Source organism: Bos grunniens, chromosome 29 (genome assembly GCF_055505025.1).
Source record: "Bos grunniens cultivar Pamir isolate PY7600 chromosome 29, Bosgru_T2T1.0, whole genome shotgun sequence".
Classification (NCBI taxonomy): Eukaryota; Metazoa; Chordata; class Mammalia; order Artiodactyla; family Bovidae; genus Bos; species Bos grunniens.
In genome coordinates, this window is record NC_141193.1 from 27,230,809 (window position 1) to 27,252,682 (window position 21,874).

At 41.4% G+C, this 21,874-nt stretch overlaps 1 protein-coding gene across 44 annotated transcripts in view; it reads left to right on the top strand.

Moving 5' to 3' along the window:
- Nucleotides 1-21,874, top strand: part of NELL1 (neural EGFL like 1) — a 1,048,536-nt gene that overhangs the window by 305,915 nt on the left and 720,747 nt on the right. The window contains exon 13 of one of the 44 annotated variants that reach the window (XM_086385589.1): nt 5,068-5,491. The exons of 42 other annotated variants lie outside the window; for them this stretch is intronic. In XM_086385589.1, the coding sequence (XP_086241715.1) occupies nt 5,068-5,090 (23 nt within the window). In that variant the 3' untranslated portion in view covers nt 5,091-5,491. Of the gene's footprint in view, nt 1-1,164; nt 2,703-5,067; nt 5,492-21,874 lie in introns of those variants that run through there. One more of the 44 variants, XM_086385592.1, reaches the window with a different exon arrangement.

Below are 21,874 nucleotides of genomic sequence, written 5' to 3' on the forward strand. Positions count from 1 at the left end.
TAAGCTAGCACATAGAAGCCATGGTAACTTATCAAGTAGCTGAGCTATTGTACTACAGAACTCTCCTGAGTTCCAGGGTCCTGAGAACAGAGAACCATGTACTTTTCTCCCAATCTCAGTTAATGGCACTTCCATCCACCCTGTTGCTGTGGTCACTAGATGGAGAAGTCATTGTCAGTTCTATGTTGCCGTCACTCCCAACATCAACTGCATTGGGAAGTCTTGGTAGTTTTACTTACAAAATAAATCACATATTCACCCATGTCTTGCTCTGACTCTAGTCCGAGCCTCCTTTTTCTCATTGGTGATTGCAATGGTGTCTACTCTTGCCCCACCCGTAATCCATTCTTCAGGCATCAGTCAGAGTGAGCTCTTAAATATACAAGTCATATGATGCCAATCTGCTCTTTAAAATCATCTGATACTGCATCTTAGAATAACGTCCAGGCTTGGTCCTGCGTAAGGCCCCGTGTGAACTGGATACTGCCCGCCTCTCTGTGTTGGTCTCTTAGCACTCCGTCCTGTGTTCTCTCTTCACCCGCCACGCTTTGACTCATATTCTCCAGTAGGCTTCTGCAATAGTTCTTTCTTCACCCTGGGATGTCCTTCACCTAGATCTTTGCAAATCCACTTTTGATGGATCATTTAAGTTGTAGCTCAAATGTCACTCTTTAGAAAGGTCTTTCCTAACACCCTCCCTGAATTAGCTCTGTTTACTACCCTCAGCTACTCTATACCATTTTCATTTTATTTATTTTCCTTATACCCTTATTATCTATAATTATTTTGCTTTCTTGTGTTTCCCGGTTTAAAGGTTTATGAACTGACTTTTCCCTTTAGAACAAAAGTTGTAGAAAGGCAGGATTTTATCTTATTCACTGTGTCTCCAGCACTAGGATAGTGCTCCGGGTGTGATAGATACACCAAGCTGTTTGCGGAATGAATGAATGAAAGTCTCCTACTGGTTCACGCTTTTCTGTGTTTGATGCTGTTTCTTGTCAGATTTGTCTTGTTAGTGTCAGTCAAGGGCTACTGTTTAGAGTACAGAATCTGATTCTGGGGCCTGAGTCTGCTCTTTTTTTGCAAATACCCCATTCATATAATGCTCCAGTGCTGTCTGCTCCCTTCATTCCATGGTAACTGCACTGCCATTATTTGTTACAGATTGACTTTCTTCTCTACATGGCAAGAGAAATTGGGCCTGCGTGTTAAGTTGCTTCCATCATGTTCAACTGTTATTAGTGAGCTTATGGACTATAGTACACCAGGCTCCTCTGTCCATGGGATTCTCCAGGCAAGAACACTGGAGTGGGTTGCCATGCCCTCCTCCAGGGGATCTTTCTGACCCAGTGATTGAACCCATGTCATTTAAAAAAATTAAAAAAATTTGTTTTTGCCAACTGCTTATAGAAAGAAACATCTTCTGGGATTCAACAAAACGTTTCCATTCATACAGGCTTTGAAATGGATGCTCCTTGTTGGCAGGTGGTTTTTCTTAAAACTGATTCAAGAACCCAGGCTCCTTCCCTCTTTGGCTCAGCTACATGCAGTGTGGCTTCCAAGGTTGCCATGATCGCGGAGAGGAAATGGAAGGTGATGACTGGGAGATTTTTATGGCCAGTGCGGGTTTCATTGTACTTGTCTCAGACTTACTCACCGGCCTTACCTAACTGCAGGAGAGGCTGGTAAACGTTGTCCAGCTGTGTTCCTGGGAAGAAGAATCTGTTTCGGTCAATAGTTTCCCAGTTCTGCCACAGTTACTAAGTGGTAAAAGCAAACAAACAAAAAAACTCCCCTATTAACTTTATGCCTCTTTTTGTTTATTTCTTAAATCTCCCTGAATGGGCCTCTGGCTTTTTGATTGTATGAAAACTTGTTCACTTGGAAACTAGATAGGATTTAACCATCTCGCTTCTGCTTTCTTTTTGCATTATCTCCAGACTTCCCTGGCTTCCTCTGTATCACCTCACCTGCAGTTGCTCCATCCCCCGTGTATGTCATGTCCCAATGTCACCCACCTCCTCTTTCTTCTGAACAAAATTCACAGCTTCTCACGTGCTGCAGTTCTGAGGTTTACGCTAGGAGGAAAGCCATTCATGGAACAAGCTTACACACATTTGTAAATGATTGATATCTGTATAATGTTCCCAGAGGTAAATGCATTCTTAAAAGAGGATGCATGTTGATTAAGAAAATTCCCAAACTGTTAAATTTCATGTAGTATATTAAAAAAAAAAAATCTCCTGTGTGTGTTAGAGAGAGCTCTTGGCAGAACTAAGTGGGTTGTCTGTGCCTGGGAGTTTACCTTGGTAGTTAGCTACCTTCAAATATCCCTGCTATTTAGCATTTCCCTGACCCCATTTTATTTTTGTCTTGAGTACTCTCAGGGCTGTGATAGAGTGAAAGAATATGAACTAGAATAAGGCGATCTTGAATGATCCCGGTTCTACCACTTGCCACCTGGGTAATCTTGGAGAATCACCCAGTTCTTTTGTGTCTGACTCTCTCATGGTCCAAATAAGACTTTTAAACATATCTTAAATAGTACTGGCAGGTTAAATAAGGTGTGGAATGTGACAATATTTTGTAAACACTAGAGTAATGTCAGGGCAAGATTTTCAAGATGGGCCTTTCCAGTGAGCTCAGAGATTTTTAAGGAGAGAGATGATTGGTAAACCATGGGCAGCTATGGGGCTTCAGCATACAATAAGCACCTTTCTACATGTTTTATGACATACTTGCTATATCAAAGGCTACTAGAATCACGAAAACAATAATAATAGCACAATACTAAAGAATTCAAATGCCAATGCAGGAGAAGCAAGAGGCATGGGTTTGATCCTTGCTTGGATCAAGAAGATCCCCTGGGGGAGGAAATGGCAACCAACTCCAGTGTTCTTGTGTGAAGAATTCCATGGATAGAGGAGCCTAGTGGGCTGCAGTCCATAGGGTCGCAGAGAGTCGGACCCGACTGAGCACACAAGCAAGAGGAATTTAGCTTTGTACTGTAACTTACTGATGATGTTATAATTATATAATTATTTGTCATTATAGTAACAAAAAATATTTTCATCTTTGGCAGTACTTTAGTGAAAGTGAAGTTGCTCAGTCATGTCCGACTCTTTGCGACCCCATGGACTGCAGCCTACCAAGCTCTTCCGTCCATGGGATTCTCCAGGCAAGAATACTGGAGTGGGTTGCTTTAGTGAAAGTGAAGTTGCTCAGTCGTGTTGGACTCTTTGCGACCCCATGGACTGCAGCCTACCAAGCTCCTCCGTCCATGGGATTCTCCAGACAAGAATACTGGAGTGGGTTGCCATTTCCTTCTCCAGAGGATCTTCCCGACCCAGGGATCAAACCCAGGTCTCCCACATTGCAGGCAGATGCTTTAACCTCTGAGCCATCAGGGAAGCCCCCAAATTGGAACTTGATCTTTAGGTATTTAGGGTTGAGATATACTCACACACAGGCTTCCCAGGTGATGTTAGTGGTAAAGAACCCACCTGCCAAAGCAAGAGACTCAAGAGACCTGGGTTCTATGTGTGGGCCAGGAAGATCCCCTGGAGGAGGGCATGGCAACACACTCCAGTATTCTTGTCTGGGAAGTCCCTTGGACAGAGGAGCCTGGCAGGCTACAGTGCATAGGGTCACAAAGAGTCGGACATGACTTAGTGTCTAAATAACAACAATAATACTCTCTCTCTTTCACACACACACACACCCACCCACACACAATGTATATCTAATTGTAATGGTTAATTTTAAGTGTCAGTTTGGTTGTGCTAAGAGAACATTGAATAACTGATAAAACATTATTTCTGAGTGTGTCTATGGGAGTCTTTCTGGAAGAAAGTAACATTTGATTCTCCTACCAATATGGGCAAGAGTCATCTCATTTGTTGAGATCCTGGATGCAACAAAAGAGCAAAAGAAGGATAAATTCCTTCTTTCCTTTCTTGAGCTAGCACATCCATCATTTTTCCGCCCTGAGACAATACAGCTCCTGGTTTTAGGCCTTCGGATTCCAGGAATTATAACAGCAGTCTTCCGGTATGCATGTCTTTGGACTTGGACTGAATTATGCCACCTGCTTTCCTGGACCTCTGGCTTATAAATGGCAGATTGTAGGACTTCTAAGCCTCCATAACATAACATATTATGTATGTTGCATTCCCTAGCTGAGGCATTGAGCCAATATCCATAGTAAATCTCCTCTGTATAAATCTGTATGAAAATGGAAATACGGCTGGTGGTTGGATGGTGAAAAGTATCGGAAGCATGCTAAAGAGTTTGAGTTGTATCCTGTAAGCCAATGTACATTTGTGTAGGATGCAGGTGTAACAGCAGGTGAAAAATTGGATCCACTGGGATGTGGAAAAAAAATTAGGACTTTATTTTTATCTCATCCTTTAAATTTCTATTTTTGTGTTTCATAATGTTGGCTTCCCTGAATGAATGCCATAATGAATGGCTTCCCTGGTGGTTCAGAGATAAAGAGTCCAACTGCAATGCAGGTTTGATCCCTGGGTTGGTAAGATCCCCCTGGAGGAGAAAATGGCAACCTACTCCAGTACTCTTGCCAGCACAATCCCGTGGACAGAGGAGTCTGGCAGGCTACAGTCCATGGGGTCAGAAAGAGTCAGACATGACTGAGTGATTAAGCACAATGTGCATCATGTATTAGTATAATAGACCATGTATATATTTTATTACATGACTGTTTTCGTATAGAAGGTAATGCCCTCTAATTATTATGAATGAGGTTGCATGGTCAAAAACAGATCACTGTAGGCCACAGCAGTGTAGAGAATTTAGTGGAGGATCCAAGGTGGGGAGGACATTATCAAATTGGTAATGTTAGCAAAAGTCAGTCTCATGGCCACATGGAAGCAGCGTTGGCTGGGGAGATGCTAAGGGGCAGAGAGCTAAGTTAGGCAACACTGCTTCCATAGTTGATACCTTTGTGGATTCTCAGACTTGGCTACAGTGGGTGCCGAGGTAATAAAGCATCATTGAAAGAGATAAGCTTGTCTGGCCTTGCATGATGTCTTCCCCAAATCCTTGCAGACATGTTCCATCTGGTTCTTTGACCATGACTTCCTCCTGAGAGCTGAGTGTTCCAGTGTCTGGCACTTTCCCAGGTGAAATCTTCCCTGCTCTGCTCTTTGGTGAATATATCAGAAGGGCTGGATGGTACCCAGGGGCCAAGCCTGCAAGGATGGCCTTACATTATTTTCCAATGATAGACTTTCACCTTTGACTCACTGTGCAGTATATTAAGACTTCAGAGTGTCTCCTTGAAAGATGTTATGCATATATTATGTTATGTACGGTCCTTAGCATTTTTATGTAGCAAAATGAAGGAAGAGAAAAAAGAGAGGAAGGGGGAAAAAATCCTTGCTCACTTTCCAGAAACAAGTCTAAGTCTTAGAACTTTTAGTGAGAATGAGAATTTAGTAGATTTAAACATTTTTGGTTATTAAAAAATAAATACCTTTTGGCTACCTCCAATATGCCTAATCTCTAGACAGGATTGGAAAGAATTCAAATCAGTGTTTATATTATGCCCTTGGTATTATGGCTGGTGTAATGCCTACTGGGGATTCTGCTGCTTGGGGAAGCTTGTCTGGGAAAACATGAATTGTACACTCAAAATAATTACGGGCGAATAGCAGGGGTATAGTAAAAAAAAAAAAAAAAAACAACTTAGATTTGCAATTCAGCAGACCCAGGTTTGATCCTTGGGTCAGGAAGATCCCCTGGAGAAGGGAATGGTAACCCACTCCACTATTCTTACCTGGAGAATTCCATGGACAAAGGAGGCTAGCAGACTATGGTCCATGGGGTCACAAAGAGTCGGACATGACTGAGCAACTAACAGTTTCACTTTTTGCTTGAGGCACCAGTGTGAGTTAGAAATCCTGGCTTTACCATTATTTTGTGAACCGAAGCTGGGAACGTCATCATTCTCCCTTCCCCTTCGTACAATCAGTGTGCCAGTTTCTACTTTGTTAGTCTCTCTTAAGAATTGCTAAAGCAACTCAAGTGAGCAAAAAGGTCTAAGGTAAGATCTAGTACAAAATCAGATTTTACTAGTGTGTTATGTTTGTGTATGATAAATGCTCAATTAGACACAATTCATTCTTGCAGTCTATGGTTCAGGATATGTGTCAGTAAGTAGTAAGGAAGAGGAGGGCTAATTCCTGGAATTAATAAGAAGGATCGTGTAAAGAAGGATTTTGAAAGGTTGGGATTAATTGGGAGGGATGAGGAATGTTTGATGGGTAAGTGTGGGATGCTATGGGCCATGCAAGCAGAGACGTTAGGATGAGATACAGTTAGTGACACTAGAGAGGGTAAAAAGAGATCAATGCAAGAGTCAGTTGTGCATGTGTCAATCCTAATCTCCAAATTCATCCCCTCCTCCTCTTCTACCACTGTGTCCACATGTCCACTCTCTATGTCCATGTCCCTCTCTCTCCCCTGCAAATACGTTCCTGTTGCTGCTGCTAAGTCACTTCAGTCGTGTCCGACTCTGTGTGACCCCATAGACGGCAGCCATAAGTACCATTTTTCTAGTTTCCACATGTGTGCATTAATAGATGATATTTGTTTTCCTCTTTCTGACTTCATTCTGTACTACAGATTCCAGGTCCATTCACATCTCTACAGATGACCCAATTTCATTTCATTTTTATGGCTGAGTAATATTCCACTGTGGGAGGGAGCTGTAAGAAGGAAGGGATATGTGTATACACGTAGGTGATTCACTTCTTTGTACAGCAGAAAGTAACACAACATCATAAAGCAATTATACTGCAATAAAAAGTGAGTAAAAATCACCCCCCCACACACACACCCCAGAAATGCAAGAGTTAGGAGCAACACCTCTAAAGATTTGGAGATACAAGGGGGCAAAGGCACAGTTTGTTTGGAACCCAAGGTGGGAGCTGGAGAGTGGTGAGTACGGAGGGAAGTGGACTTAGGAGGCCTCGCAGGCCTATGAAGTTCAAATTTTGCACTAAAGGCCATGGGGAGTTGTTGAAGTGTTTAAAGCTGATGGGATAAGATCAGACTTATATTTTGAAAAATCATTCTGGCTACAGTAGAGGACGGACTATAACAGCCAGGCAGGGACTCCAATTGTCAGTCTTTTGGAGTCATCTAGGCAAGATGTTGAGGTGGACAAAAGGGCAGGAGGCGAAATTGGCAAGATTGGTTGATGGATTGGATGTGAGGGGTAGATTGGATATTATCTGAGAAGTGAAACTAGAATCAATTCTCTGGTTACTTCATCCATACCACAGCAAACGCTGGTGGCTGACTCCACAGCTTCCTCTTCTGGGATCTGACAGTATTTTGTTCAGACTTTTATTAGAGTGCTCATCACATAGGATCGTAATTACTTTTTAACATATTTTCTAGGTAAAGAGCTATTCCAGGTTCAGGGCTGTGTCTGATTCATCTTTGTATCCCTATGACCCTGCCTAGGGCTGGAACATAGTAAATGTGCAGGGAATATATCTGAATGAACTGATGAATACATGGAGGCATGAGTGCCCATGAATACATGCGAATGCTCTATGGCTTCTGTGCACTAAAATGTCTGGCATCTCAGAGAGAGATTTTGTTAATTTCTTTGCCAATTTTAAAGTAAAAAAAGTGACCTTGACATGTGTTCCAGTTGTTGCTTATACATCTTTCCAAGAGCCTTCCCCTCCTTTTATAGTACTGGAAAGATCTGCAGAAAGCCCAGTGCTACCCAACACCTTCTAAGGAGCTGCTGCAGAGATTCAGGGACTTCTTCCCATCCACTTCTGACCATTTATCACTTTTCTTGTTGCTGCTGAGATGCTAAACTTTGTCATTTGATGTTGATTCCTGGATACTCAAAACTCTAAAGGGAACTTTTCTGAGCCAAACTATAGGAATTTCTTGTAGCAGAGCGGTTAGGGTTCACCTGTCCATGCCTCTAGCATTGCGCAAGCTCAGGTCTTACATTTGAGTGGCAACGTAGCAAGTTTCTTTCTTTAGGATTGGGAAGGAAGAAGGGAAATGAACATTCAGAATGTAAGGTTCACAGAGGCTGGCATTGTTGCTTGTTTTGCTTGTCATTGCTATATACTAGCATCTAGGACGGTACCTGGAACAGAATGGTTACTCGGTTAAGAAAGAAAGTGAAAGTGTTAGCCGCTCAGCTGTGTCTGACTCTTTGTAGCTCGTCCGCAAGGCTCCTCTGTCCATGGGATTTTCCTACTGCAGTGGATTGCTATTTCTTTCTCCAGGGGATCTTCCCCACCCGTGGATAGAACTCGGGTTTCCTGCATTGCCGGCAGAGTTTTTACTATTTGAGCCACCAGGGAAGCCCAACTCAGTTAAGTATTTATTGAGTAAATGAACGATTGATAGTAGGAAATGGGACCCTCTCAAATGTTTGATAGTTTTCCTTTGTCTAGAAACACTTAAAATTTGTGCTAGTCAGGTCTTTATACTTGTTATCTTGTTTAATCCAAACTGTCTCACTTAGTTAAGTTTGTGAAGTTGGGTTTACAACTTCACACATCTCTGCTCTGTAGTAAATGACAGAGCTAGGATTTAATCTCAAGTCCTCCTGACATAAAAGTATTGCATAGCCCGAAGCCATGATCTCGAGGAAATACAACTCCAGTTGATTCCCGTTAATACTTTTTCTTTTCTTTGCCAGGATATATCTGGCCAAGTCTATTTTCTCCAGTTCTAGTCAGTGGCAGATTTCTTACTCAGAAGAAATATTTGTATTTCCTACACACCAGTAGAGCATCTTGCAGTGGGCAGGGTAAACAAATCATCCTTTCTCAGTTGCAGACAAGCTATGATAAGTAGAAATTCTCATGCTCGGGGATCTTTCTTTAGTTAGCGCTCCCTTCCTGGGCTACTTACTATTCTGCAAATTCGTAGGAGTCTGGGAGATTTCTCTCCTATCCAGGTTTTAATACCTCATATTTACTGGTCTGGGGTGCAGGCAGTCTGAGAGAATCTATTTAATGTGAAGTTTGAAATGTTTACATTTAAAAAAGTTAAGTGCTTTTAAAAAAGCACTTTTATCTTTTAAAAAAGATAAATACCATGTATTTTTGTAGTTTCTCAATATACTTCCACGAAATGGATTATTTTCAAACTCCATTTTGATGAATTGCAACTCATTTATAGTAAATGATTATCCACTAGTATTCACTAATGTTGTTCCCATAGGTGATGAAAATCAGGGGCTTCCTTTGAGTGTTCTTGGATACATCTCAGTGTACTACCTTTCTTCTTTCCTAATCCAGTCTTAAGAACTGGGCCTCTCTGAGGATACAGTTGAAACCCACCACCTGTTGTGTGGTTAGTTTTGGTACTGCTCCCACAATCAACTTTTTTTGTTTGTTTGTTAATGGGACATGAATATTATATTTGAAAGTGAAAACCCCAACCTGAATACTACACATATGCATGAACACACACACCTGTGTATGTATGCACACAGCGTTTAGTTTTTTTTTTCCCCACTTTTAAACATAATTTGTAATTCATTTTAGTCTAGACAGTAAATGTCCATGACATACAGCAGTTGGCCAAAGCACATTGGAATTTAGCTGGCTACTGAGTGATAGGCCGTTTGGTTTCCACATCGCCTCTCTGCTTTGTGGTTGTCCACTGCTCACTGAGTATTGAGCCCCTCTTGTTGAAGATCTGGAGGGCTCATCCCAGTATTGCAATTGTATTAACTGTTGTATTCATAGAGTTTATTGCACTTGTCCCTAAGAAGGGATTCTTTGTTCAAATATATTAGAACATATTGAATACCAGAGATCAAAATTGCATTCAATGACTTTAAAGAACTCCTAGAAAACTGCATTTAACCCATCATCTGTCAAACCTGTTTGTACATGAAATCATCATAATACATGAAATCTCTTGCATTCCATGAAACTAGTGTTTTGTGGAACATGTTTTTGGAAAATGGTTCTTACTGTGTATTAACTACATAAATTATAGGCTCCTCTAATGTTTACAAACATTAGATTTCTGGGGATTCCCCAAAATCTCTAGGTATCTGTATTACACAAATATCAAGATTTCCTATCAGGACTATAGTGAATTATAAAAGTGTAAGAAACTTTCTTTACTGTGAACCCTCACAAAATCTGTTCATTTTTCTTTAATAATTTGCCTGATCTATACATTGCAAATCTAATTTTTCTAAATAATAATTTTGAAAATGGTTCATAATATTGTTTTCCCTCACTTGCTAAAGTTTGTGTTTGATGCTGTATGATATGTGGCCATTAAGCATGTATATGAGTAGGGTAAATAGGATAATAAATATCTGTATAGTACATGGTAGTTTATGAAGTCAGAGAAGGCAATGGCACCCCACTCCAGTACTTCTGCCTGGAAAATCCCATGGACGGAGGAGCCTGGTTGGCTACAGTCCATGGGGTCGCTGAGGGTCAGACACGACTGAGCGACTTCACTTTCACTTTTCACTTTCATGCATTGGAGAAGGAAATGGCAACCCACTCCAGTGCTCTTGCTTGAAGAATCCCAGGGATGGGGGAGCCTGGTGGGCTGCCATCTATGGGGTCACACAGAGTCGGACACGACTGAAGTGACTTAGCAGCAGCAGGAGTTTATGAAGTACTCTAATGTATTTTAGCTCCTTCATCTTCTATCAAATCCCATAAAATGTGGATTTGCATTCTTATACTATTTTATAGATGAGAAACTAGGGTCTTAAAATATACTCAAATTGTTTATTGAATGCTTATAGTATGTAAGGCACTCTTATTAGCTTGAAGAGTAGGCTCCAAGAGGTCAGGAATTTTTGTCTGCTTCCCTCACTGCTGAGTTTCCAACATCAAGTTTCACCTGACAGGTAGAAGCTAACTCGTTGTAGTGGTTGAGTGCATCAGTGAAAGAATGAATCATAGTAATCTTTGCTGCTAGTATTTATTAATATATTTGATACAATTATATGTTAAATACTTTACATGCTTTTTCATCTTTTTCATATTATACCCTAATAAAACTGTGGATGTTCTCATTTTACAAATGAGGAACTAAGGCTCAGAAAAATCAAGTGGCTTGTTTGAGGTTACCCCATTAGTTAAGTAACGAAGTTAGATCACTTAGCTTCTGCAATTCTAGTTGTTATCTCTGCAAGAGAGAATTGAGGCTCAGATGTTATAATTAAACCTGTATCTTTTTATACCTAAGCCAGCTGTTTCTGTATGAAACAACTTCATTAGATTGAATTCAGCCCCATGGTAAACAAATAATAATGCTGCTGTTGCCCCTGGTGCCAATTACCACATCCTCAGCATCTATTCTGGAGAAGGCAATGGCACCCCACTCTAGAACTCTTGCCTGGAAAGTCCCATGGACGGAGGAGCCTGGTAGGCTGCAGTCCATGGGGTCGCTAAAAGTCGGACACGACTGAGTGACTTCACTTTCACTTTTCACTCTCATGCATTGGAGAAGGAAATGGCAACCCACTCCAGTGTTCTTGCCTGGAGAATCCCAGGGATGGGGGAGCCTGGTGGGCTGCCGTCTCTGGGGTCACACAGAGTCGGACACAACTGAAGCGACTTAGCAGCAGCAGCAGCTGCAGCAGCATCTATTCAATGATAGTGTCCTTAGCATCTTATACACATTATTTCATTTAATCCTCACAACTCTACAAGCTAGGTGCTACTTTTATTTCCATATAACCATGGCTCAGACAGGATAAATGAGTTACCCAAGGTTACACTGTTAATAAATAGTATGCCCGCAATCCTAATCCCAGATTGCCTTGTTTGTCTCCACACAGACAAATAGAAAAAAAATGGAAGAAATCAATCAGAGAAATTTAATGAGGTGTTTTATCTGTTTTTACTTTCTCTTCTGGTAGTGGTTCCCCAAAACACAATTTGGGTACCTTAGATAGGAAAGAATTTGGGCAATTTTTATTTCACAGTCCTAGACCACACAGCTGAGGAAACACCCTTCTAAATCTCTTAGATCCCTTTCTCAGACTCTCCCCTGTGGAGAACTTCATAGTAAAACATAGATGAACAGCAGACCTGTCACCTTCCTGCCCACATCCTCTCCTTCCATCTTCCTCCTCCAAGACCCAGGAATCTTCCCTTCCGTGTTCTTCTTTTCTCCCTAGGTTATCGGGCAAAATCAGCTCCTTTGGCTCCTGCCATTCTGCTGTCTGCTCTGTTTCCCTTTTCATTCTAATCCCACCAGTTTCCTTATTTTCTAATTATTGTCCACATTATAGATGCTCTGTGCTTAGAGTAATAGGACATGCTGTTTATATTGGCCACAGGTAGTTACACTTCAAAAGGAATGGATTCTGCCCTGGCACACCACCCCCCCCCGCCCCCCCGCCACATATTTATCGGAGAAAGACAAAGGATTTAAATTAACGGATTAATTGGAAGCCTCTTAGGTGCACTTAGTTTCTGGTCGACTGAACCAAGTTCTTCTCTTAAAAGGTCAATGAGTTTTCCCATAATTTTTACCTGCTCTGAGAAAGGAACGGTAAATCTTTTTGCTTATTTGCTTTATAAATCTCCCTTCAGCTCATTTAGTAAGGGGCCAAACATCATAAATCCATGGCTTTCTTCTAGAAAAAGAAAAACAAACCATGTAACCATAAAAGGAAACCTGGTCTACTAAAGCTATAAGAAACTGAAAATATCACTTCTTCCTAACAGGAAGATATGAGAGAGAGGGAGAGAGTGTGTGTATGTGCATGCATACACACCCACATAAACATGCAGATATATACATGTTTTGAAAAATCATACCACTGGGCCTGCTAGTGTTATGTTAATGGCATATTTTACCATATTTTCAAAGGAATGAAATGTACTTATTGAACTAATTTTTGCTTTAACCCAGGCAACTTGAAGTTGGAAATAATAGAAAACAAGGCCAAACTGGTTAATGATGGGTTTGGAGGCTTAGAAATTTTGATTATCTGGGGGGAAAGCCTGTGAACCTTTGTGTGCCCCTTTGTTATTGAAAGATGACCTTTCAATTCCGGCATCCCTCTCCTGGCCTTGGGGAGGGCATGAGGCTGTTCTCCTTGTTGATTTCTGATTGGTGACCAAGGTTACTGACAAGGCCACCAGCCAGCCTGGGGCATCAGTTCTCAGCCTCTTCTTCATCTTGATAGGTGTGTATGGCCAGGTTGAAGCTGATTGCCTCCAAGTGTGTGTACATGAGGACACAACTTTGGAGGTGGCTTTTGTGGCCTATTTTTTTTTTTTTATCATTTGGTTTTTTTCTCCATAAAGTAGTACCCCGCAAAGGAAAAATGGGATCTTCTTAAAGGCTGTCTTCTTCATCATTGCATGTCCAACTCCTAATACTCTTCATGGCACACTGGTTGTTAGTTGCTCAGTTGTCTCTGACTCTTTGCAACCCCATGAACTGTTAGCCCATCAGGCTCCTCTGTCCATGGAATTCTCCAGGCAAGACTCTTGGAGTGGGTAGCTGTTCCCTTCTGCAGGGGATCTTCCCGACCCAGGGATCGAGCCTGGGTCTCCTTCATTGCAGGTAGATTCTTTACCTTTGAGCCACCATGGTATTTGATGATTTAAAATAGATGATTTGAATCACCGAGATTTTAAAGTGCTAGTTGCTCAGTTGTGTCTGACTCTGTGATCCCATGGACTGTAGCCTCTCAGACTCTTCTTTTGGATAGCTGACTTCACTTCCTCCCAACTTTTCTTTCTCTGGATTTACTGAACACTTCTTCTAAGATATTGTGTGGGCACTCAGACTACAAGAAAAGAAAAGATCAGTATTTTCTGACTGCCCTCTCCCACATTAGGTGTTGATCGCTTTTACACATACCATCTTATCTAATGGTCACAATACACCTTATAGTAGATTTCATATTCTTCACTTTTAAAGGTGAAGATATAAATTCCAGAAGGATTATAGCTAGGGTAGGCTTGTAGGTCAGCTCATAAACACCCAATCATTTATTCCTGGGCTTTCTGAATGCTGCTAAGCAGCAGAATCTCCTAGGAAGTCCTGTGAAGACTCTATTTCCAAGGATCCTTCCTAGACCCAGAGTCCAAGTAGAATCTTTTTTTAATGTGGACCATTTTTACAGTCTTTATTGGATTTGTTACAATATTGTTTTTGTTATATGGTTTTGGTTTTTTAGCCCTGAGGCATGTGGGGTCTTAGCTCCCCGACCAGGGATTGAACCTGCAACCCCTGTACTGGAAGGTGAAGTCCTAACCACTGGACCTCCTCCAGGGGAGTTCCCTCAGCAGAATCTTTTGAGACCCTGACCACTGAGAGGTTTGTGATATGTGAAGTGATGTGAAAATTGCTTAGTTGTGTCTGAGTCTTTACAACCTCATGGACTATACAGTCCATGGAATTCTCCAGGCCAGAGTACTGGAGTGGGTAGCCTTTCCCTTCTCCAGGGGATCTTCCCAACCCAGGGATTGAACCCAGGTCTCCTGCATTGCAGGCAGATTCTTTACCAGCTGAGCCACAAGGAAAGTCCTTGTAATATATACCTCCCATAGATAAGTCATTATTATTGAAAATAAAATTATAAAATAAATATATGCTGCTGCTGCTGCTAAGTCACTTCAGTCGTGTCTGACTCTGTGCGACCCCATAGACGGAAGCCCACCAGGCTCCCCTGTCCTTGGGATTCTCCAGGCAAGAACACTGGAGCGGGTTGCCATTTCCTTCTCCAATGCATGAAAGTGAAAAGTGAAAGGGAAGTCGCTCAGTTGTGTCTGACTCTTAGTGACCCCATGGACTACAGCCTACCAGGCTCCTCCATCCATGGGATTTTCCAGGCAAGAGTACTGGAGTGGGGTGCCGTTGCCTTCTCTGAAATAAATATATAGAAGCCCTATAAAGGTCTTAATTTTTATTGGGATGACTACTGTATAACTTTAGAAAGATGACATATCAATTTATCTTTAAATTTTATGCTCTGGCATGCACTCTCTCTTGCTTTTACTCCTCTTGCATTCCTTGTGTCTTACCCCATGGTTTGGTTATTGGATAACACAGCCATTCCCAGACCGTGGGATCCTGATGTATAGTTGTGGAGCAGTTCACTAAATATTTAAGGTTCTGCCCTATTCCAGGCACTAAACATTTGCCAGTGGTTTGAGCCAAGGAATTTTAAGCAAAAGTCCTATGTGTTGCTGCCAAGTCAGAGTATTTAATTTTTGGGTAAGCAACTGCCAAATGCCTTCCCATTGGCAATAGTAACCCCAGATAATGGCTGTTTTGTCAGCCTAGGTTCCTGAGTAGTACAGCGATCTGTACCTCCCTTTTCCAACCTACACTGGACATGTAATATGAATTCAATTAACTTTTGTTTTAAGCTATTGAGATGTGAGATCATTTGTTATCCCAGCAAAATCTGCAGTAGACATATATGGAAACTACCATTCTCTGTCATACAAGACACTTGAAACTGAGTTTTAAAGGCTCAGTAGTATTTTACCAGGCAGATAGGAGGGGAAAAAAGTGTTAGCTGGAAGGAAAAGCATATGTATTTTGACACTCTTATCAAATTCTTAATTTTGTCATTTTAGAAGTGATTTTAGAGGAACATGTAGGAGTTGAGAAAATGTGGGAGTTGAGTAAAGGGACCATAAATTCTCATCTGTGGGTACCTCAAGGTCCATCAAAGGCACATGGGTACCACAGATAAGAGGCTGGAGAAAGGGCACAGTGTGATGATGGGATGCAGTTGAGTAGTTACTATACCTGGAACATGAATTATATTTGGGGGGAGGGTCATAGAAAATAAAGCAATTTAAGTCCTTAAAAGTGGCCTAGAATGCAGTCACTATAGAAAACAGTATGGAGGCTGACCCGAAAATGAAAAGTAGAACTACCACATGACCCAGCATTTCCACTCCTGAGTATTTATCTGAAGAAGAAGAAGAAAAAACAAAACAAAACACTAGTTTGAAAAGATAAATGCATGCCTATGTTCACTGAGCATTATTTATAATTGGTAAGCTGTAGAAGCGACCTAAGTGTCTATCAAAGAATGAATGGATAAAGAAAATATGGTGTAATATATATATACACACACAATGGAATATTATTCAGCCATTTAAAAAGAATAAAATCTTGTTAATCTTTGTCATAACATAGATAGACCTTGAAGGTATTATGCTAAGTGAAATGTCAGACAGAAAAAAACAAATTCCATATGTCTCACTTATTTGTTGTTGTTCAGCCGCCCAGTTATATCTGTCTCTTTGCAACCCCGTGGACTGCAGCGTGCCAGGCCTGTCTGTCTCTTACCATCTCCCAAAGTTGGCCCAAGTTCATGTCCATTGCGTTGGTGATGCCATCCAGTCATCTCATCCTCTGATGCCCTCTTCTCCCTCTACCCTCAATTTTCCCCAGCATCAGGGTCTTTTCCAATGAGTCATCAGACTCATCAGAATTGGTTTGCATCAGATGACCAAACTCTGGAGCTTCAGCTCCAGCGTCAGTCCTTTGGATGAGTATTCAGGATTGATTTCCCTTCAGATTGACTGGTTTGATCTCCTTGCTGTTCAAGGGACTCTCAGGAGTCCTCCAGCACCACACTTTGAAGGCATCGATTCTTTGGCATTCTGCCTTCTTTATGGTCCACCTCTCACAATGGTATATGACCACTGGGAAGATGATAGCTTTGACTATATGGACCTTTGTTGGCCGAGTAATGACTCTGCTTTTCAACACACTAAGTTTGTCATAGCTTTCCTGCCAAGTAGCTATCATCTTCCCATTTCTTGGCTGCAGTTACCATCCGCAGTGATTTTAGAGCCCCCAAAGAGGAAATCTGTCACTATTTCCACCTTTCCCCTTCTATTTGCCATGAAGTAATGGGGCTGGATGCCATATCTTAGTTTTTTTAGTATTTAGTTTTAAGCCAGCTTTTTCATTCTCCTCCTTCACCCTCCCGAGAAGGCAATGGCACCCCACTCAAGTACTCTTGCCTGGAAAATCCCATGGATAGAGGAGCCTGGTTGGCTACAGTCCATGGGGTTGCAAAGAGTCAGACACGACTGAGTGACTTCACTTTCACTTTTCACTTTCATGCATTGGAGAAGGAAATGGCAACCCACTCCAGTGTTCTTGCCTGGAGAATCCCAGGGACGGGGGAGCCTCGTGGGCTGCCGTCTATGGGGTCACACAGAGTTGGACATGACTGACATGACTTAGCAGCAGCAGCAGCCTTCACCCTCATCAGGAGCCTCTTTAGTTCCTCTTCACTTTCTGCTGTTAAGAGTGGTATTGTCTGCTTATGTGAGGTTGTTGATGTTTCTCTTGCCCATCTTGATTCCAGCTTGTAACTCATCCAGCCCGGCATTTCTCATGATGTGCTCAGCGTATCGGTTAAACAAACAGGATGACAGCAGATAGCCCTATTGTTCTCCTTTCTCAATCTTGAACCAATGAGTTGTTCAGAATATTAAAAAAAAAGAAAAAGGCACGCTCATTGGCAGTTGCAGGGGTGGGGAAAGGGCAAAATGTGTGAAGGGAGTCAAAGGTACAGATTTCCAGTTATACGCAGAATAAGTCATGGAGATGTAGTGCACAGCATCCTGACTACAGTTAATAGTTACATTGCGTATGTTAAAGTTGAAAAGAGTAAATATAAAAGTTCTCATCACCAACAAATATTGTTAACTGTGTATGGTGATGAATGTTAGCGAGACTTATCGTGGTGATCATTTTGAAATACACCTAAATATCAAATTGTTATGTTGTACACTTGAAATTAAAATAATGGTATATTTCAATTATACCTCAATTTTAAAAAATGTAAAAGAGACAAAACAAAAGCCCAGTGCCTAGGAGGTGTTCTTCTTCCTCTGAGCAGAGCAGTGCCACATTATGCCTGTTGTCTTAATTCTGTGAATAGTTGGCAAAAATCATCAGACCTTTGGCAAACTCAGTTAAGCTTAAAGCATTTTCCTTAGCCCTCTTCCTGTTTCTCTCACCTCTGGTTTCCTTAATAAGCTAAGTGAATGTAGGTTTGCATTAGATTCAGAGTTTATAGCCAGAACATCTCTCCCTGAAAACCCAAGGAAATAAGAATCCAGTAATAGCATATAAGTATGCTCAGTGCATGATTAGATTTCTTTGATATGCAAATAGCAGAAATCCAAACCCAAAATGACTTAAGCAGAGAAAATTTATGGACCAAAAAATAACTGAACATTGCCTTCAGGCACAGGAGAATCCAATGCTCAAGCAGTTTCACCAGGACTCTTTTTGTCTATCTCTGGCTTTGGTTGGTTTTATTCACAGGCAGATCTATTCTGCTGCAACTGTCAGCTTCAAGCTTGCTTCCTAACTATGTAATCCCAGTCATTTTGGCAAGAGTCATAGCATTGAGTGTAATGATTAATAGGTTTAGGTCCAGTATTTGGCCCTGAACCACTCATGGTTCACTTAAGAGCTATAACACACTGATTAGGCAGTCCTGGGGCACAGTCCCATGCTTGAAAAGTGACAGCAAAGCTCCTCTCCACTCATATGTAATGTGGAGTGAGTGTAGAGGAGAGAGGGTTCCTTAAAGGAATCTCAGGGTGTCATATTAGAAAAAATGAGAGGAAAGATTCTGGGTAGGAAAAGGCAATAGCTATAATTCTATCCTGTGATGTCTTTCATATTTACAGATGAGGTTACTGTAAAAATGATGATATAGTTGATGATTGCCCTGGAAAAGCCCTGAATTGGGATTTAAGAGGACTGGGTTTAAAGCCCCATCTGCTGCTCTCTGGCTCTGGGATCAAATCTCTGTGTGCTTTAGTTGCCTTATCTGCTGAGTGGGTGGAATGATACTCTGCATGATGTTGCTTTGCAGACAGTCAGATAGGATATTGCCCACATGGTACTTTTAGAGATTACCCAGCCCCTTCATTCTGCAGGCACGGAGGGTTAAATGACTTAACCAAGGTCATCAAGTCACTAAGGACAGAATCAGAAGTGGAATTTCTCTTGGCGTTAAAGCCAGGATTTTTTTTTTTGACAGTTTTTAAAATTTATTTTTATTTTTAAATTTTTATTGAAATACATATACTTGTTTTTCATTTTGATTTTAATAAAAGCTGTGAAAGTGCTCTAGGAAGTTTAAAGAATTATGTCAATGTGATTTTCTTCTTCTGAGAAGTTGTTTGTATATGGAATTTTTGCTAATGAAATAATTTTAAAAGGTTGATCTTACTACTTTAAAGGATATCTGTGGTTAATAATTTAGAATCTTTTTGTTAAGTGAAAAAAAATCAAAGCAGTTTATTTTTGTTTTGGTAAATATTTTTAGATACCACCTTTACTTAGAGTAAGGTCAGGTCTGCTGACTGTTATTGTAAGGTGATATTGATTTTCACTGTTGTTATCATAACGTAGTAGGAAGAGAACATACTTAGGCAGCAGAGAGACCTGGGCTCCAGTTCTGGTGTGGCTGATACTCAGCTTTGTTACCATGGCAAGTTACAGAGATGCTGGTCCTGATCCTTCGTGGACTGTACTATTGCCCGCAGTAGCATTCAAAGCTATTGAATTCCCACTCCACCTGCACTGTCTTAAAACACATACTCCACTGTGGCACAAAATTCTGGAATTCATGCTCCCTGGTGGCTCCCTCCCATTCCCCAGCTGTTAAATGATGAAGCTCCTCAAGTCCTGATCTGAAACCTGTCCCTGGTCACTCCCTGTTCGCTGCCACTCTCCCACCCCATCTACAGCAGTGCTTTGTTTAGCTCTGATGGATGAGTGACTCACATGTTTGTACTGGACCGCCAGCTGAGACTGCTCATTTAAGCTCCATGCCTGCGTGTCTAATTGCCTATTTGACAGCTCTACTCAGATGTTTCAAAGGCACCTCAAATCCAATGTGGCCGAAACAGATGTCCTGTGTCCCTTTAGAGTACCTGTTCTTCTCCCAGCATTTCCTCTTTGTGAGTGATAGCACCAACCATCCCATTACACAAGGCACAGATTCATGAGACATCCTTAATGTTTTCCTCTGCTTCATCCCCAAGTCCAGTCCGTCACCAGTTTTGCTTGACTTTATCTTCTGAGTACCTTATTAATCCATCTATTTCCATCCACACCCTCTGCCTCCCTTGAGCCTCACCTTTCCTTGTCTCTCATCTCAATTTTGCAGTGACCTCTGAATTTCCTGTCTTCTGGCTCTTTCTGATGGATTTTGCATGCTGCACCAGAGTCATCTTCTCAAAATGCAAAACCTATCATGCCATCTACCTGGCCCTAGTGCATGGATTCCCACTGCTTTAAGGAAAAAGAGGCACAGGCCACAAGGACCTGTAGGATTTCTCTTTTGTATTGTGCTCCATCTTTCTCTGCATTCATATGAACCGTCTCTCACTAACAGACTGTTGGTCTCTTTTCCTGTAGCATCCTTTCCCCATTTCTTATAACTTCTCCTCAGTTATCTTCCACTTTTTCTTTATATCTCAGATCAGTTACCACCTGCTCAGTTGACTTCACCACCTGGATCAAATTTTCAATATCCATCCTCTTTGGCTATTGATCTCCTTTTGATTTACCCTCACAATGCTAATTTTATGTTTGTATAGTTTCTTGATTTCTTCCAATCATTTTCCCATTGGACATTATTATCCTTAGTACCTAATAAAGTGTTGAACATATTAGGTGAGTAAAAAATATTGAGTTTTATTTCTGTGAAAATGTATGACCTCTGATGTCAAGGGATCTGAATTTATATCCTGGCTTTGCTTCTTACGTGTTACCTGACTTGCGTGAATGACTTGAACTCTCTGGGTTTTCAGTTCCCTCACCTGCCTCTGTCCTAGTAATTCTACTGCCTGGCTTCCCTGGTGGCTCAGATGGTAAAGAATTCGCCTGTAATGTGGGAGACCTGGGTTTGATCCCTGGGTGGGGAAGATCCCCTGGAGGAGGGCATGGCAACCCACTCTAGTATTCCTGCCTGGAGAATCCCATGGACAGAGGAGCCTGGCGGGCTATAGTCCAAAGGGTCGCAAAGAGTCGGACATGGCAGCGACTAAGCACAGCACAGCTTGGAATCAGATGAGATAGTGTAAATAACTCGCCCAAAGGTGGCCTGATGCGTGGTAGAAACTAAGAATATGTTCGTTTCCTTCGTTCTCCCCTCCAGCTCTCCTTAGAATATGACAGGTTATGTTTTTACAAATGTCAAGATGTTCTTCTCTTCATATTTTTCTTTTTTGTGTGTGTGTTCTTCATATTTTTCTGATCTCCTTTTTTCACCTGGGCTGGGCACCTGCATGACTCCTGCTGGATGCTGTTCAGTTCATTAGTGATGAGTCTTCAGCATCCTGTGTCCTCTTAGTGGCCCATGCAGAATCACATGGCACCTTAATAGCCAACATTTATGATGATGGGTCATTTGCAGGAAGATGGGAGTAATTTGCTTAGTTTTGAAGGTACATTAACTCGCTTTGGTCACTAAGACTCGATGATTAAATTTTTTCTGAGTTCCCAAATGGCATTTCTGCTTGGATCTTCTTTGATTTCAAAAAAAAAAAAAAAAAAAAATCGATATGTGCTCACCAATTTAGTAGTTCCCTCCCAGTTATGTTGATTCCCTCAAGGAACTGGGTGGATTAAGTCAGCTAGTTGCTAAAAAAAATATTGCTAAAATAACTTTTTGATTTAATTTTCCTGGTCACCTCACCAGAGTGATCCAACTAGTTACCCTGAGTACCTGTGAACAAAAAGAATGGACATGCCATTAGGAGGATGATGAGGTAAAATAAAGTTACTCTTCATTAGGTTTTTCCTGGTCTTCCCTGGTGGCTCAGATGCTAAAGAATCTGCCTACAATGAG